This window comes from Frankliniella occidentalis, unplaced genomic scaffold (genome assembly GCF_000697945.3).
Source record: "Frankliniella occidentalis isolate FOCC.00 unplaced genomic scaffold, Focc_3.1 Scaffold41, whole genome shotgun sequence".
In the NCBI taxonomy this organism is placed as follows: domain Eukaryota; kingdom Metazoa; phylum Arthropoda; class Insecta; order Thysanoptera; family Thripidae; genus Frankliniella; species Frankliniella occidentalis.
The window spans coordinates 2,171,029-2,189,218 of NW_026267171.1; the positions used below are offsets into that span (position 1 = coordinate 2,171,029).

Below are 18,190 nucleotides of genomic sequence, written 5' to 3' on the forward strand. Positions count from 1 at the left end.
TGAGCGCAGTGCTGGCCTGCCTCAGGACGCACTGCCGCCACACCGTTGTATCCGTGCGGCCCATTTCTAGAGGGGGTAGGGCGAGGAGGGGGGAGAGGAAGGGAGGTGTGATGCCCGCGCTGGCATCATGCTCGGTGCACACAACTCTGTAATGCTCTACTTAATTTGAGGGCGCTCACGTTGTGCTCATCTTCCTCATTCCTCTTTCCCCCCTATTTATCAGTTTCCTTTTTGTTTCAGTTAGCTCATAGCTCTCTTCCCGCTCCTAAAGCTCTGTTCTCTTGCTACTTTGGGTTAACTCCGGTGTCGGCGCGAGTTGTGTAGGAAAGCAAATATGTTGCATGATTCTATGTTGACTTTTATGTGTAGCGACTTGATAGAAAGGCTCGGCTTGTTTTGAGTTAACTCATTTTCTTTTCTGTATGTTATGTTTCTTTTTGTTTGTCGGCGCACAATGCAGTTTAAATTTAAACCCTGGTGATTGGCCCCCCTCCAAGCACACAGGAATATGATCAGGGTTGTTACAGACCGTGAAAGTCAGGGAAAGTCAGGGAAAGTCAGGAATTAGAAAAACGATCAGGAAAAGTCAGGGAAAGTCAGGAAAATTGAGAGAGCAGTCAGTAAAATTTCTCCATTTGACTGCCTTCGTGCAAATGAATGAGGGAAAATCCGTAAAATTGACGCTCGAGCTGTGCACTGCCATGGCAGTGGCACTTGCCGGGCCCTGCCGGCGCAGCCAGTCGCCGCTTTTGTGCATACTCTTGTTTTTAGTGAAATTTTCCCTCCCGTTGTTCGGAATACTGCCTACTTTCTTGCCTAAAAAGATAGTAAAAATCGGGATTTTGGTCAGGGATAAGTCAGGGAAAAGTCAGTAAAATTGAAAATCCAGAACCTGTAACAACCCTGATGATGAAGCAAATGTGCTGTTGTTTCCCAACTCTTCACGTTTCTGTGGATGTGATGGACTGCCTCGTGGCCACACTGAAAAATAGTCAACGACGACTTAGCCCGGAGTGAAAATCATTGCGTTAAAAACTGCATACAATTGTGAACTCGTGAGCATCGTGAAATCTCTGCATCCCAAGCCCAAGCAACTCATTCCTTCAACTATTCAGAGATTGTTTCAAAGCAAGCGCTTGTCAAAAGAAAAAAGTCGCTTTGGACGCGATTCAAGTCACTTACAGCATCCCCTGTACACAGGCCATGGCAACCCAGGTCCAGCAACCCAACCAAGATGTCCGCTCGACCATCTTAGCAGCAAGTCGCTCGCAGGCTTACGTCTGCGAGAGGGAGCTTGTCTCCAGTAGCGCCTCCAGCCAAAATGTCTTCCGACGACATCGTGCGATCCGAATCCGGACACCACGTTCGAGCACCTCGATATCTGTCCTGAGGTCTACGTTTGAAGCGCCAGCCTCCAGTAGTCCTCCAGTAGTTGTTCATGTCCTGGACAAGCGGCGCCCCCCGCCCTTTCCTCCAAAGGTACTTTACTGGCCAACAGTTTGTCACGTTTTCAGCTCCCTCCCCGTTTGATTTTACATGAGCAGTAGTTTGCGTTGGCCCAGTGGGCCTGGTATTGTAGCTCTACTGAACCAAAACTGTTTTTCTCGAAACTGGTTTCCAAATTTAAAGTCTAGTCGGTTCGAGCTGGACTAAAGTTTGAACTTTCTCCCCTTTTCGAAGGGGGGAACCTACAATCTTGTCTCGGTCACCGGGGCGAAGTGACTATCTTATCTTCGGATCGACCCAGACATGTGATAGATCTGCTCTGTTTTACTATCACACCTCATTGGCAGATACAAACCTTCGTTCTGTAGTGTTTGTTTGTAGTACTCATGTAGCTATGGAGTTTTTCGTGCTCTTTATTCCTCTTTTGCTGCTTGTGTGTGTTGTAGCCTTACTGTGGTTTAGGAAAAAAGTAGGACTGACTAAAAATGTGTGTGGTGTAAGGTTTCCCTTCCTTTGCATGTTGTTTTGAAATTAACAAGCATAACCAAACAAATGATGCACCAGTGTGCATATTGGCTCTTGAACTAATAGCGTGTGGACGTTCATTTTCAGGAGAAACAACCTGCAGCAAGCATGGATGACAAACGTGCCAATAGCCGACTTGGCGGCTCTAAAGTGTCCCAAATTGCCAACATTTTTCAAGGCGTAGGGTCGGTGAAAAGTGTCGATTCAGATATACTAGTTGCCCCAGCGCGCTTTCACGGTGGCAAAGGCCCTCCACCTCCCGAGCAGGTGATTGACCTAAACTGTGACTTCGACCGCACCCCGCGCATCGTCTCTGCAGCTCTAAAATTTTACTTTTTTGCCCGACAGCGTGCTCCAACATCTCCCAAGAATGACAGCAAAGATAAGGAGACAAGCAACAAGGATTCCAGAGAAACACTCAAAGAAGGATCCGGGGTGACAGTCGTCCGCACGGAGAGTCACCTCGCTCGATTCAACAATGCCCGTGCACTGTTCGAAAAATTAGGTAAGCACGCATTCACCACCACTGTACTGACCCGTGTCGGCCAGTGCGCATCATTGTAGTGAGTCTTGTGTGGATTTTTCTGTTTAGGCCACGACGACCGACCCGGCAAGCAGTCCAAAGCCAACAACAACAATAACAACAACTCGACGACGACGACGCGCTCGTCGTCCGTCGAGTCCACGGGCAGCGACTCCCCCTCGCGCAGGGCCAGCCATGGGCACCAGCGGTCCAGGTCGCCGTCCCCGGTGCCGCAGCAGCGCTCCAAGAGCGACTCGAGGATCATCGACGGGCCTGCGCGCAACGGGCCGGTGAGCACTGATGCACCGTGCTGATGCACCGTGTGCACCAAGGGGTGCCAAGGGCGTACACTGTGTTTATTTTTTAAAATTAATTTTTCTCGACTTTTTCCTTGATTTTTCCTTGATATTTTGGAGGGTGTACTTTGATTATTTTTTTGAAAACACTGACCGATCGACTTTTTCCTCTTCTCCAGTACACCAACGGGCACTCCCCCAAGACCAACGGCAGCCTGCACTACCACGACGACGACTCGCACGTGTCTGCGCGGGTGGTCAACTCCACCGTGACCCCGCCCAAGCAGGAGGCGGCGCAGGAGCCTCCCGCCGTCCCGCGGCACCGCTCGCCGCGCCCGGCCTCGGCCTCCGAGGCGCAGCCGCACGCGCGGCCCACCAACGGCGTCGACAAGCAGCAGGGCCGGCAGCGCGCCGCCGAGGACGGCGACCAGCCGGCGCTGCCCGCGCACCCAGCACCCGCAGCTAGGAGGCCAGAGAAGCCCGAGAAACCGGAGCGCAAGTTCAACAGCCGAGAGCTCATCGAGAAGCAGAAGAACTGGACGTCGCACTTCTCCAAGGCTCGGCCCTCGCCGCGCTTCAACAGCGATCCCAACCGCTCCGAGGTACGTGTGCGTCGTGTGCGGATCGACGCTGAGGTAGGCGCTTCCCGGCGGCCTCAGTGGGACCCCTCTCTTACAACCCTCTTTCGTTTTCCCCGCAGGTGCGAGTCAGCCTCAACAAGGCCGACTCGGTGCCCGTGAAGGAGTCGTCTCCCCCTGCCTGCGCACCCGCCACCCGGAGTGCCTCGTTCACCGGGACGCGGCCCGGGGTCCGCTCCCCGCCCGCGTCGCCGCCCTCCCCACCGGTCAAGCCTACCAGCCGCACCCCGAGCTCGGCCTCCAGCACGGCCTCCAGCGGGGCCTCCAGCACTGGCGGGCCCCCGGTGCCGCCCGCCCGCACCACCTCGGCCGCGGCCTGCGCCGTGGACCGCGTCGGCGAGTCGCCAGCCTCTGCGTCTTCCGGGTCGGAGAGGCTGTCCGCCTCGCCCGTCAGCCCCACCTCCCCAGCCAGCTGCGGCAGCTCTTCCAGCCTGCACGAGAAGCAGGAACAGGAGTCGCAGGAGAAGCGGGCGACACCGGCGACCCCCGGCAGCAGAGGGTGAGTGTGGCGGCCCGCCCTCGGCCCCTGGCGCCCCGGCCACCCAACTGGCAGCCACCCCACGAGCCCCGCGGGGCTAGGCAGCCACGCCTGCTCGGGCTTGGCGGGACGGACGAGACGGGACGCGCGTGTCCCGCTCGCAGTTCACACCTCCTGATGTTGGCAAAACGCTGACGCTCTGTCCGTGGGATTGCTGGGGCACAGGGGCTGGGCAGGGGTACGACGTACTTTTCTAGCCTCACCTTTTGGCAACATTCAGTTGGAGCTGAGAGGTCTAGAGAGCTCTGTGGGGCCTACCTCTTCCCGCGCGAAGAGATTCTAACTGGTGATGTTTTGATTTTGCAGCGTCAAGACCCCGGAAAGTTCTCAAAGGCTGACACCGCGTTGTCTAGAAAAAGAGTTTGATGGTGAGTCTCTTCAAATATATCTGCTCTAAGTGTTCTTACCAGTTGATTAATTCTGTCGCAGTCTACTTGCGGCACTTCGTGAAAGGGTCAAGGCAGTATTGATTTAAAGCCAGCATTCATTGATGTTGCCTGCATCCGGTGTACAGTGCGCAATAGTGTATTTGGCTCTGATTTATACCTCTTTAATTGGTCCCCTCGTTGTGTTTTGATTCGCTTCTGAAAGTCGGCTGGTCTTTAGGCTGCCTGGTGGGGGGTGGCATGTGGCTATTTCGAGATTGCAAGCCAACTTGGTGCTTCGTCCACGTTAGCTTCTTGGCAACCAGACCAAGTATTATGACACATAATTTTATCAGGTGATTCCAGCTGGCCCAATTTTGCACCTAGCCAGAGTAAATACGATGGATACACATTCTAAAGCGCGTTCCGTGGGTCGGCCTTAGGTTGCGCGCTTTTCGCCGAGTCTCTTAAATTGGGCGGTGGCGGCTCTCTAGATTCGCTTCCTCTTGGCATCAGGGACTTGTTTTGTAGGAATGTGTGACAACCTTGCCACGCCTGACCACGCGCTCGGCTCGGCATGGCGCCTCGTCCCGCGCCCCCCGCCCTCTTTTTCCCACCCCACCGAAGCTATCTCTTTGCCGCCTCCTCTGGCCCCTGAGGCACAGTTCGCCCGACGCGACCCCTTCGGCCGGTGGTTACCCGCTCTCGTGTCCTCCTAGGCCCAGGGTATGGAAGCTGTCGCGTTGCCTCTCGCGCTCCGCCCCGCTCGCTTTATTGCGGCGCTTGCCGTGTTGTACAGCTTTAGGGCGGGCTTTGTGCGTGGGTCATGTTTACGGGCCCCTTGGAATAACACTACTGATGCACGAGCGAACCGTGGCCGAACTGAGCGGAGAGGGAAGGGAAGTTGTACCGTGGCCAACTTGTAGGATGTTTGGTCTGTGGGACGAACGCGCATTTATAAACGTGAAAAGAAAGACCGGTCGTCTTTTGATTAGTAACTTCGATTCATTTCGGCTGAATGAAAATACAGTGCAGGCTGATACCTACTTCAAAATGCATCCAGCGAAATCGTCTCACTCTGCGCGTCTGTACGGGCGACCTGGTTGGTGGTGACCCCCCCATGCTGTGTGCGTCGTGGAGGGGAGTGAGGGGTTCGTCTGTGACCCTTTGGCTTTGTGCCTCGGCTGTTTGGGTTTGGCCGGGCCGGGCGGTAGCTACCGCTAGTGCTCTGCATCCAGGACGCCACCCCGGCGCTTGCTTCATTCCGCGTTGTGCCGCGCGCGTAGCACCTCGACAGCCTGACGCTGGGCCTTCCCTCCCCTCGCGTCGTCACTCAAGATGGATCTATCCAACTCTGTGGCAATTGCTCAGTTTTCTATTTTGAAACATTTTTGTGCCAACCTTCGGGGAAAGTGCATTGAATCCTATAGTGCTGTAACAAATAAGTTGAAAAGCTGGAGCGTTTGTCATTCCTGTAAATCGCTCATGTGGAAATTTTTTCGAACCTGCTACTGTAGCTCAACCCATTACTGTCAGCCCTGTATGTTACTGTTTGCTGGGTGGACTCATTGTTGTGTGAATATCCATCGATTAGTTAATGAAGGAGTCTGTAATTTCCTCTGTTGCAGGGCATAAGAAAAATACAGCTAGACAACAAGTGGACCTTCAGGATAAAGTTTTAGACCTAGATCATGCAGAAAGCACTGATGACCAAAGTGATGCACGTAAGAAAATGGTATCTTCTGTGCAACTGACTCTTCAGTCTCCATTGTCTGCAACTGCCCGATTGTTTCCCTCAAGTGCTTCTGCGCCAATATCTTCCCAGTTACCAAAAGTGCACAAAGAGACAGATTCAATTTTAGAACAATCTAAAAAGGGTGAGAAAATGGAAACCCCCATCCAGCCACCTTCTGCTTTTATGTCAAGTGTAGAAACACCTGCACCTGCACCACTGAATGCAGTTGACGACCAACCTCTTTACTCGGTTCCTATTAAAAAAGGGCATTCCAGGCAGAAGCCTGTTTCATCAGCTGCAGCAGCATCCACCCTTATGTCAGAGAGCTTCAAACCTCAAGTTGTTGATGCTCAAACTAGGTCAAATTCAGTGGCAAATGAAAAAAGTGACAGAGACTTTTTCAGCTCATTCCACCCATTGCCTGCAGATTCTAAAGCAAAGCCAACCACTGCTGAGTTTATTTATGAGGAAATTGGGCAGGAGCAACTACATAAGTCTTCTGATCAAAGTTTTAAATCTATTGATGAAAATGGGATTCCAAAAAGCAAACAAGATCTGTACAAGTTAAATGACAGCCACTCAAACCAAGAAATCCATGTGAAAGAGGGAATGAGCAGGCGAGGCTCCTCTGAAGATATTATTGACGAATTTTCTCCTGGTTCATTAAAATCTGATGTTTCTAGAGGTTTTGAATCATCAGAAACTCTTCTCTCAATTGGTAATAGTGCAAGTGAAGGAAATGATTTTGACCATAACTGTGATAGTGGAATCCAATTAGATAAACCTGGTCCTGATTTGCAAGACATGAAATTTGCTGATGAGGAAGATGAATCTGAAATGAGAGATTCTGGTGTATTTCTGAAGCAGGCAAGTCTTGTTATTTAAATAATTAATTAAATTCAAGGCAAATAATTTGGCTTCCTCACAAGTTAAGAAAAGTATTCATCTCTCTGTTTTATTTTTAGGAACCTCCATCTATTGAAAAGACAGTGAGTAACAATGTGAAGCCGTCACCTCCCAAGGGAGTTGTACCTGAGCCCATGACCGCAGATGAGGCAGAGAATCTTCTTAGCACAAGGTGAGGAAGTCTTTCATCAGATTAAAATAAAAATAGGATTTTTCTTTCTGTATACAAAATGGAAGTTTCACAGTGTTGCACATAGCACAGATTGAAGCATTGGACACATTTAGTTCCTTTGCAGCAAATTGGTTTTCAGGCATCCTGTTAATATGCAGTCGCTTTTTGTTCTTAGAAGAATATTATTCTACCCTTTAAGAAAAATGTGTATGTTTTAAATGGGATGTTTTGTACTAAAAGCTGTCCTACAACTCTGTGCATGTATCAAAACAATCACTGAAATATTTATCACAACTAAGTTTATCAATGTAGCTAATGTAACTCCAGATGCAGATGAACATACAAAAACTTTGGTGTGGATTGTGTGTATGATACACTGGAAAAATCTAGGAATTTCGGATTCTAGGAAACTTTATTTTAATAATTTTTTTCTTTGTGTTTTTCGTTTTTCTTCATTCAACGCATCTCTTTTACACCAGCATTTGGGAAAAGCGATTCCGGTGAGTTTGTGTGTGTGTGGAAAATGCTACTGCTGTCAGAGATGGTTTTCACCATGTATTCCGTATTCCTGTAACTTGGTGATGGTGTGTGGGTGCACTGTGGTGTGTTAGGGATTGTATCTTTTTATGGTACCAGTACAGATTTACATTTAATGTTGGAGCTTTTACTAATGTGTTTGTAGACAGGTTGAGTTCTTCTTGTTCTGTCATATTTTGGAGTTGTGTAATTACATGTATGTGTCCGCATCACATTCTACACTTGTGGAGGTTCCAATATCCATTTACATTTACTACCTTTATTAACTACTCTGACTCCTATAACTATATTCATGACATCCTTCTTTTCAGTGGATGGCGGGCAATGGTTGTCTTCTTAAGGTTTCATCAAACTGCTTTTGTTCTTTTGTCTTTCTCTAAAATGGTTTAAACCAGTACTATAATTGTTCTTTTAGTTGCTTTTGATTTAAATCAGTTTGCGTTTGCGTGTTCACCATAAATAGTTTGCACTTAAATATCTGGTTTATTTAATTTGAATTTTAAGGGCTTAGGTGTGGAGTATAAAATTGTACCACTAACATACATTGATTATTGGTTTATGGGTTTTATTGCATACTGGGTGGGTGATCCGCGCCGTGCTTTTTTTCTCCTTATACTGTACCGGATTCATGCGTGCGGATGGGTTGCATACTCGCACGAGGCCGTAAGGCGCCATGGCGATCGACGATAGGCAAGCCCGCCCGCACGCATGAATCCGGTACAGTATAAGCAGAAAAAAAAAATGGCGCGGATCACCCACCCTGTATTTTCCTTACAAGGGTTTTGGATTTTGACTTTGGGATTTAAACTAATATTATCTTTAAATAGAACTCAAACTTTTTCCCCCCACTTGCTGTTATTGCTATATCCTTATCTTGTTCACTCATCAGCTAATCACTTCATACTGTAGTTGTCAAAATTACAACAATTTTTCTACTAACAAATATTTTTTATCTACAGGCAGGAGGCACTGCTGTCAGATGAAGAAGCTCAAGAAGTTAAAAGATTACTCACTCCAGCTCAAACACCAGACATGCTGCAAAATTCGGAAGCTTCCGAATGGCAGTCAGAGTCTGTATCTGCTGAAGTACATAATAAATCAGCTACGATGGATGATTCAGTTGTATCTAGCCAGTTATGGTCCCAGTCCGGGTCAGATGCAAATCTGGCAGAATCAGAATCTAGTATGATAGAGACTGAAGATGGTGATTCAGTTCACTCTCTCCTAATGGATTACCCACCAAAGTCTGCTCAAGAGGTACTGTGGTTCTTCACACTCTAACATTCCCCCCCCCCTCCTCCCCCACTCATTGTTTAAGTGATTTTAATTTTATATCCATCTATTTTTGTGGAAACAGGTTCTTGTGGAAAAGGGTGTGCATTACTATCAAGATGGTCACTTCTGGATGGAAGTTCCTGGTCTTCCTGATTCAGAGGACGAAGATGAAATCTACCCCATTCCTGTAAAGAAAAATACTAAAGTTACATTTAGCAGTGGACCTATCAAGGTATGATCATTTATGCAGTTAATTTATGCATTGCAAAGAAGTACTGTTGTTGTACATAATTCATTAATTTTGTATTCTTTTGAACAGATGTTCAGTACATTTTCCATGACTGATTATGATCGCCGTAATGAAGATGTAGATCCTGTGGCTGCCTCTGCTGAGTATGAATTAGAAAAAAGAGTGGAAAAGATGGATGTTTTTCCTGTAGAACTTATTAAAGGCCCAGAGGGTCTTGGTCTCAGCATTATTGGAATGGGAGTAGGCGCTGATGCTGGACTTGAAAAATTAGGAATTTTTGTGAAAACAATTACTGACCATGGTGCAGCCTCTAAAGACGGACGAATTCAGGTAACCTTTTATTTTATGTTTTTAATTTTTTATCTAATCTACATGACTTTTTAAGGAGCTCTAATCTAATCCTCAAATTTGTTTATTTCTCTGTTGCCCATGACAGGTTAATGATCAAATTATTGAGGTGGATGGCAAATCTTTGGTTGGAGTGACCCAAGCTTATGCAGCATCTGTTTTGAGAAATACTTGTGGTCTTGTCAAGTTTCTAATTGGTAGAGAAAGAGATCCCCAAAATTCTGAAGTGGCTCAGCTTATTAGACAGTCTCTCCAGGTATGTGAAATCACCACTCTATCTTGTACCTATTCTATCTACATACTATATTATCTATCTATCTATCTATCTGATTTTTCCCATCTGTAACTTACTGTTCTTGACTTGTTTGGGGGCAAAATGGGATCTTTCGATAAACTTATAAACATTTCCACTTCTTACGGAACATGGTGCATGTTGTGTCTTTGGGACTTTGGTTACCTAGACTTTACTTTCTGTCCTTTGCCTTATAACACTGTCCTTTTCCTACTAAACCACCTCCATTTCCACATCCTAAGGAACGCGGATGTGTGTCACAGGCCGATCGAGAGCGAGACGATCACAGACGCCAAGCAGAATTACGATCTAATGCAATGCGTCATCAGCACCAAGGTTTAGATTCTGCCACTGCTTCTCCTCCATCTGAAAGCCAAAGATCAGAAGACAGTGCAACAGCACCAATAGGTGGTGCCTCTCCGGTGTCTTCTGATGGTCCTCCTAGTCCCCCAGGTCATGGAACTGATGAAACAACTGCTACAGAAGTTGCAAACTTGAGAGATATGCTACAAGAGGTACGTTTATCATGTTTTTTCTATGCCTGTAGTCTTAAAGGCTAGTTATCTAGGATAATGAGGTTTTTAAAATGGATAGAAAAACCTGTATATATCTAGTTTGCATGGTAGTGAAATATTGGAAACTATCACATATCTAAGAATGTGACTGTGATAAAGATATTTATTTTGTTTTCATTGCTGAATAATTGTTAATTAAATGCCTGTACAGTTTAGTTGTAGCTAGGTTGTAGGCTATTTGTTGTTGTTGATGTTGTTGTTATTATTTGCTTTCTCTGTGCATATATGTTTTGTGCTGCTTTGACTTTCAGAGTCAGCAGAGGCTGGCAATAGCAGACAGTGAAGTTGCACGATTTAGAGATCGGGTGAGAAGCTGTTTTGTAGAGATTTTATAAGCTTCGGTTTTTTTTTTTTTTTTTTTCTATTGGCTGTTTTGTTTTGTTGCCTAAGCACAGGCTTTATTCCATGTTTCTGCTAATTTGCATGTCAACAGTTTTCTTAAATGTAATTTTTGTTTCAAATGATTAAAATAAATTTTCTCTTTTCTTTTAACAGTTGATGGAACTTGAGCAACGAGGAACCAGTGGAACTGAGGAATATGTAGAGCGCTTGCGCCGTATGAGTGCTAGACTTCGGGAAACAGAGCGGTCCCTTATCTCATCCAAGAAAGATGTGTCAGCATTTCAGGACATGCTGGAACAGTCCCAGGTACCTCATCCACTTACCTATATGCATTGATAGGATGCATTACTCTACTCTTTTTGTTCACCCATAATTGAGAAATGTATTCATCAAAACAAGATATTGTCATATTTTTTTTTCTTTAAGGCTCAACTCTCAGTTGTTGAGAAGAAGTATAGTAAAGCAAAAAGGCTTGTGCGGGAGTTAGAACAAAGAGAATCAGATTTACTGCAACTTCTTCAAGAAAAAGATACAGAGTACAATGCCCTTGTGAGATCACTGAAGGATCGTGTGATCCGTTTAGAGCAAGAGCTAATGGATACCCAAAGAAGGGCGGGTATTCCAGTCGTGTTGCCCCATGACAAGCCAATTACCCCACAGATGTCTCGACGTGCGCTTCAAACTTCTGTTCAGCCTCTGTTGCTCCAGTTGGGTGCTGAGCTATCTGACACTGAAATCTCAGATATTAGCCCTGATGATGGAGACAAAACAGCAACAGTTGAGCGGAAGGCATGTATCTCTATTATCCCTTGCTTTCATATCAAAAATCAATATCAATACAAATCCAAAATGTAATAATCATTACCAAAACAACCAAAATTTTAATTTCAGGTGCCCTTAAAGGAAGAACTAGATCGCGCTGTTCCCCAACATGAGCTCTTAGATGTTTCAGCTTCTAAAGCCAAAGGAGAGCTAGGTCAGCGTGGGGGCTTAGCTGGTAGACAATTACCTTCCCGGGAAAAGGGTGTCAGCACCAGCAGTTCAGTGAGTAAAATGTTTGACATATTTAACACATGCTGGACACATTCAATAAATAAACAACTGTAAATGTATCATTTTATGTTTTCTTCCTAGGATTATGGGCTGGATGAAAGTTGTGAGGAAAGTGAAGAAGATCAATTGGGTGCCGGACGTCAAATGTATATCGAGTATTCTAGCAGAGAAGATATTAATGGGACATCAGGAAGCCGTGAGGACATTCTCATGATTGACAGTAACAGCATGAACAGCAGTATTAGTAGCAACAGTAGCGCTGGTGCTAATTTAATTCATCGCAACGAAACTAATGCGGCTTTTCAGACGCATGAATCTCATCAAGCCATTACCAAGTCAACCTCTTTAGTCTCTACCTCTGCGCCAAAAACTATGCAAACCTTCAGTTCCTCTTCATCACTTAACAAAAGTGGACTGTATGCTTCTACAGCACCACAGCAACATGTTAATTATCAATCAGCAATAACAACTTCCTCCTCCTCCTCTTCTTCTCTGCATTCTGCTTACTCCCCATCATCTGCTAATGCCCCCTCTGCTACTGGAAATCTATATTCTTCACACATGTCAGCTGGTTTGCACTCTCACCCACCGAGCGGACAATCAACTACTAATGTAGCTTATCAGACAGCTCCCCAAAAGGGTAAGACTAACTGCTTGTATGAATAATAACTGTGTACTAAACCATTAGAAACTGAATCACAAATATATTTGATGATGTATGTCTGACAGGTGCTGGCCAGAGGGGCCATGGACCACCGCCTTCCCTTGCTGAACAGTTAAAGCAAGTTTTAGCGGAGCGCGAGCGACGAATGTCAACTGGTGAACAACCTAATTCATCAAGAGATGGTTCGTCTGAATATTTAGATAGAGATCCTGCAGCAGCACTTGCAGAGGAAATTCGACAAGCAGTCAATGAAGCTAATGCCAGAGGTTTGTCTACCTATCAGTTCTTTATTAATCAGAACACTTAACTTTGTTGTACATGTCTTTTCAGTGATTATGCTAATTATTGTTTCTTTATCTTTATAGTCAAGAAAGCACCTACTACTCTATTAACCCCCCAGGCCACGCAATATCCATGGCAGTACCCTAGCTCCCCTTCTTCTGTGTCTGCCTCATCTCTGAGCAGTCTAAGTGCTGACCCTAGCCCAAGTAAACCAACTCCAGCTGATTCCACCGAAGATCTCTTGCAAAGAAGAGGATCGCATGTGTGGCAGAATGTTCCTGTGACAGAGTGGTCAAAAGAACAAGTTTGTCAATGGCTCCTTGCTCTGAAACTTGAAAGTTGTATTCCACGTTTCCTTGAGCAAGGCATTGGAGGTGCAGCTTTGCTTCAGTTAGAATCAAAAGATTTCAAATCTTTTGGTATAGGAAGTGAAGATAAAACTCGATTGAAAAGAAAGATTAAGGATTTACGGCTTGCCGCTGAACGAGAAAGGAAATTAACTGAAAAAGAAAAGAAGGAAAGAGAGAGGCAAGTGCGGAAAGCAGAAAAACTTGCTGAAAAGGCCAGTAAACGCAAGTAATTCATATTTTGACTTGTATCACAACTCTCCTTTTGTATCAACCCAATTCTTGATCAAAACTGCTAGTTAATGACAAATATTCGTGGCATTGCTAATTTTAGTATTAGAAAAGAATGCAATTCATATTTTTCAAGTTTGAACATAGAGTTGTGGTATGATAAGATAATTATTAGACTAATTTTATAGTCTTCCTCTTAAGTGCCACGGACTCAAAAGTAGGAAGTAAGTGAGAAAATATGACTTGCTACCAAGACTGGAAGCATTGTTTTTATACATATGATTTGTGGAATTTTGTACTTGTTCTGCACAACTGTATTTACCTAGCTTTCAATGGCACTAATATGAGAAATGCAATTTGTATTATTTTATTTTTGCCAACAGTTAACCGTTTACCATGCTGAATGTCAGTATAGCAATCATTATTAGTACAACTTATTTCCAAGAGCTAAAACTCGTGACTAGTAAACAATATTTATTTGTTTCTGCTCTTTTCCAGTGTAGAATTGCCAGTGAACTACTATACTTCTGAATTTAGAGATAATTTAATGTATTCGTACAAACAATTTTTAATGGTTTAACTTTTCCGAACTACGTACTATTTCTTTACCCTGTAACTCTATTTGTAGCAGGTCCTAGTAATTTCTATGGTAAATATGAAACCCGTCATCCAAACCCACGGAAAGAATTTGAGGTGAAGTATAATACGTACCTATGTTGATAGAAGAATTTTGCCAATCCAAATATTGTAACATTAATTTTGGTTGTGCAGTTAAAATGCTCATTATAATTATGTAGACTTGTACTGTAATGTTTTTCTTCTATTAACCATTTTATTTTAAGCACTGTTGTGGGGGGATTGTTCTAACCTTATTGTACCATACATGATTGTAAGTTTCTAAAATCTTGGCAGCAAATCTTTTTCCGATACTATTGTCTTACCTACCTGGATTATTTTAAGTCCTGCTTAGCAATTTTGTTCTAGTCATGACTGCTTGGTATTTGGCATAAAATGTCAAATTCAAATGTGACCATTATTTTAAAATGGTTTTCAGCTGTCTCTAATCTTATGATACTGAAAATGTCTTGCAAAATCCCTTCTAACTCTCATTTTAAATTGTTAATCTGTGATTTGGATTTCACAAAGTCTTGTTTCTTTTTGATTCTCTGTTGTACTATGTGCAATTTTGTTGGTGCCAGTTACTTCCTCTGCAAGACATAATCTAAATACTGTACTGTGCCTAAACAAATGTTATCAGTATTTTTTACTCCTATCTTTTGCTATCTTTCCCCCATTTCATTCTGCAGAGGGAAGAAGCAGAAGTAAGACAGTGAACGCAATGTCCCAAACAATCTGTCTTTAAGTGCTTGTGTGAGCTTCTGGGTAGGTGCAGCTTTTTTATAAGTATATTTATTCATGGTGTCTATATTGTTCATTCATGGTTATGTCTGTGATCTGGTGATTTGTAACTTTGTATCAAATGTGTATGGCATTTATTATTTATGTATCATTTATTTAACTGGTGTCACAAAACAAAACTTGATATTTTTTTCATGTGTTATTGAACAGTTTTGCTCAGATTTCATTCGTTACCTTTTTTTTTTTTTTTTTTTTTTTTTTTGAACTTTCTCAGAAGTGAAACTGGTTGTTTTTAGTAGAAAAATGGATCCATTTTCTCCATCAGGTCTGGTCTTTCAAATTAGGTACTTTGCAAGGTGGTTTATATACCTTACTTAAATGGTTTGTTGTTTGACAGAATGTTCTGCAATCTATTACATTCAACAACAATTTACCTGTACCTTTCTGTTTGTGATGTTTATGTTGTATTGTTTTCTTTGTTATGAACAGAGAAGTTTCTTGTAATGTGTTACATGGCAGTTATGCGTAACTTTCAATGTGTCTTAATTTTCTTTTGTGATAGTCATTTGACAGATGAATGTCTTTTTCAGGGTTGTGTTGCACTGTGGATACAGTTCATTATACTGTGGTAACTACTTATTCAGAATGTTCAATGTACTCTAAAATATCAGGCTCAGGCTTTAAAAAAAGCCCACTGACTTTAACATATGTGTCTCTGACTCTGGTAATTCTCAAGTTATTTATTTTTAATCTAATAGACATCATTTGGGGGGTACTGTTGAGACTGTGTACATTGGTCCAAATATGAAGTAATCAAATTGTTTCATCTGTACTCAAATAGTTCCTATGTCGTAAATTATCATGTAATATCAGTTCCTTAAGCACCTCATAGCTCGGTATAGTTATGCAATTTTGTGGCATATATCACTGTTCGTGCATCTGTGTGTGGCTCATTCTTGGATAATTTCACCTCAAATAATGTGTCTGGACTGATGCTTGAATTTTTTAAATTCAGATTGTGAACCTCATTGATATTTATGGAATGACATCTCTTGTTTTTGTTTTGATTTTCATTCTTTTTCTAATTTGCCTTCCTGCCAAGAAATCCTATGTAGTTTTACAAACTTTGTTTTAACTTGGTCAGTAAAAATTGTTGACTTCAATAATGAACTTCTGAACTTCCTGCCTCATGTAATTATGAAGATAAAATCTTGTTAATTCAGTACTCCTTTTATGCAGATCCAGAATGCATTGTCAGTTAAAAAATTACCATCTGGCTCGTTGCATGGTCATCAAAAAAGGGACTTGTCCTTAATATTTATTAATTTGATAATTAGTGTGTCCTGATTACATCCTCCCATATTATTTTAGTTTTTGCAAGTTTTTTGTTTGTTGAGGTTATTCTGTTTCTCCTCATACATCCTAGTATTAAATCACAGTTCAAAGAAGCAAGTGATCGATGTTGTGAGTAACTTTCTCTCTCTCTGCTGCCATTGTTAAGTATGTACACTGAGAAGTGTAAGAAAGCATTTCCCAAATACTCATAGAGGGTGTTTGATATCAGCGCCATAGCTTGTCATGATCATGTGTAGGAATTTTGTATATTGTATACTTCTGTATCTCTTTACTCATAAGTTGTTGTTTCATTTTACTGTTGTTCCCTTGTTTTGTCATTATTGTTGATATTGCAAGCCTAACTTATTATTACCGATTATTACGCATGTGTAATCATGAATTGTTAGCATATTAACTTGTCAAATGTATGTATGTATGTTTATACTGTTTGGTTGGATACGTGTGTGATATTGTGTAGCTGATGGATGGCAATCAAATGTAATGAGTGATATAAAAACAATCAACCAATTTGATGCAGTTCAATTCACACCCCAGCCCTGGCACTCAGAAAAATCATCATATTTCATATTTCTTTTCCAACGGGTGGGGAAACATGCTGTTCTTCCCTCTGTCAGGCCAGCGAGGCGCGGGCCGTGGTGCCGGCGGGAGCGACGAGGACGGCAACATAACGCCTCGCGCCTCCCTACTTCCCTTCCTATTCCGCCAGGTTTATTTTCTGAACGCGCTTGTGTTGCCGCTCCTCCTCGGTCGCTCCCTCGGCTCGACTCAAGCGCGGCCCCAAGCCCCAGTCAGTTCCTGCCTCAGTGGTGGTGCCGGGGGCCTCGCCTGGGCCGGGGGACCTCCGCCGTCGCGCGCGCTGTTCGCTGGGGCCTGCCGGGGCCCGCCGGGCCGGACCACGCCGTGTGTCGCGTCGCATACGTGATCGGCTCGCGCTCGAGCTGCGCGCGACCAGCGCGACTAGGGAGGGACGCACCCTGCTCATCTGCGCCACCACCACCCTCAGCTTCCAGGCGCCCACGGCCCGCAGGGGCGTCTGAATCACCGGGATTGTCGCGGTCGTCTTCCCCGCAGCACAGCCGCCGCCGCCGGCCTCCCGCTGAGAGTAGGGCGACACCGCGGGTGACACTGACGGATGTCGCCCGCCGGGCCTGCCCGACGGCTCTGTCCGAGAAGCCCAAGCGGAGGCCCCTTCGCGTCGTCCCCGGGGGTCGCGGAGATAATGCTCGCGGCGGTGCACGTGCTCACCGCGACCGCCGGCTCGCCTCGCCCGAGAACGCGAAATGCCGCCCGTGCAACTGTCTGCGACGCCGGCGAATTCGGCATCTAAAAATAATCCCTATTGCTTCTCGGAATATCAGCCGTCTCCGTGAGAGGGAGAGAAACAAGAGTTGCAGGCGTTGCAGGACTGCATCGAGCGGCGCATGGGCCTGGAGAGGGAAGTCCCTTAGGTGGCGGGCATGTTCTCCAACCTCTCGCCACCCCTGACCCGGGCCGCAGAATTTGGCGGCTTGACACGCCGGTTTTGACACTCGGCATCCAGTGTTTGACTTCTGTGTAGTGCTTCAAGCGGCTTCGAGACTTGTGCGCGAGGACCCCGTCAGTCGTCATGATTTTGGAGCGTCTGCTGTAAGGGACTTCCCCGGAGACGCGCGGATTCGAAGGTAAGTCGCGGTGGTGTGCACTCCGGTGTCGGATAGGTTGCCTACCCTGCGTCTTGCAGGCGCTCGCCTCAGAGCTATCTCTTCGGGAGCGGTTTTCGGTCCTCTCCATGCGCCCTATCGGCGGCGAGTGCCGAGCCGAGTCTAAGTACAGAGAGTGGGACGATTCAACTCCCCATCCTCTCGGATTCCCCCCTCGGGCAACATGTCGGTGGAGCCTTCAAGAGGGCAGAAGGGGAAAGTGGAGGCGGGGAGAGGCGAGCTATTTCAAGACCACCCTGGCCATGGCCTGTCCGGCCGGCGCGGCCCGCGGCCCGCCGCCCCGCGCTCGCTAGCAGGCTGCTGCACTGCAGCGGCGGCGCCGGCGCAGCGACGACAACGAGGCCCTTGTTCCCTTCGGCGCGCAGCCTCCACTCCAGACGACCCGGCATGGCTCCTTGTAGGGAGGGCGGACTTGTGGGGGAGCCTGTGCAGAAC

The 18,190-nt window shown here is 45.4% G+C and overlaps 1 protein-coding gene across 12 annotated transcripts in view; it reads left to right on the forward strand.

The window, feature by feature from the left end:
* Window positions 1-16,562, forward strand: part of LOC113216089 (neurabin-1) — a 25,611-nt gene extending 9,049 nt beyond the window's left edge. For 3 of the 12 annotated variants that reach the window (XM_026435809.2, XM_052266713.1, XM_052266712.1), the window contains 22 exons: window positions 1,201-1,479; window positions 2,059-2,238; window positions 2,320-2,476; window positions 2,564-2,784; window positions 2,970-3,392; window positions 3,491-3,927; window positions 4,273-4,334; window positions 5,960-6,933; window positions 7,032-7,144; window positions 7,624-7,644; window positions 8,641-8,938; window positions 9,039-9,188; window positions 9,276-9,536; window positions 9,643-9,810; window positions 10,089-10,361; window positions 10,673-10,726; window positions 10,917-11,069; window positions 11,190-11,552; window positions 11,655-11,807; window positions 11,898-12,456; window positions 12,546-12,746; window positions 12,846-16,562. In XM_026435809.2, the coding sequence (XP_026291594.1) occupies window positions 1,201-1,479; window positions 2,059-2,238; window positions 2,320-2,476; window positions 2,564-2,784; window positions 2,970-3,392; window positions 3,491-3,927; window positions 4,273-4,334; window positions 5,960-6,933; window positions 7,032-7,144; window positions 7,624-7,644; window positions 8,641-8,938; window positions 9,039-9,188; window positions 9,276-9,536; window positions 9,643-9,810; window positions 10,089-10,361; window positions 10,673-10,726; window positions 10,917-11,069; window positions 11,190-11,552; window positions 11,655-11,807; window positions 11,898-12,456; window positions 12,546-12,746; window positions 12,846-13,342 (5,997 nt within the window). In that variant the 3' untranslated portion in view covers window positions 13,343-16,562. Of the gene's footprint in view, window positions 1-1,200; window positions 1,480-1,789; window positions 1,943-2,058; window positions 2,239-2,319; window positions 2,477-2,563; window positions 2,785-2,969; window positions 3,393-3,490; window positions 3,928-4,272; window positions 4,335-5,959; window positions 6,934-7,031; window positions 7,145-7,623; window positions 7,645-8,640; window positions 8,939-9,038; window positions 9,189-9,275; window positions 9,537-9,642; window positions 9,811-10,088; window positions 10,362-10,672; window positions 10,727-10,916; window positions 11,070-11,189; window positions 11,553-11,654; window positions 11,808-11,897; window positions 12,457-12,545; window positions 12,747-12,845 lie in introns of those variants that run through there. The other 9 variants (XM_026435856.2, XM_052266716.1, XM_052266717.1 and 6 more) reach the window with 7 other exon arrangements.
* The last annotated feature ends 1,628 nt before the right edge of the window (window positions 16,563-18,190 follow it).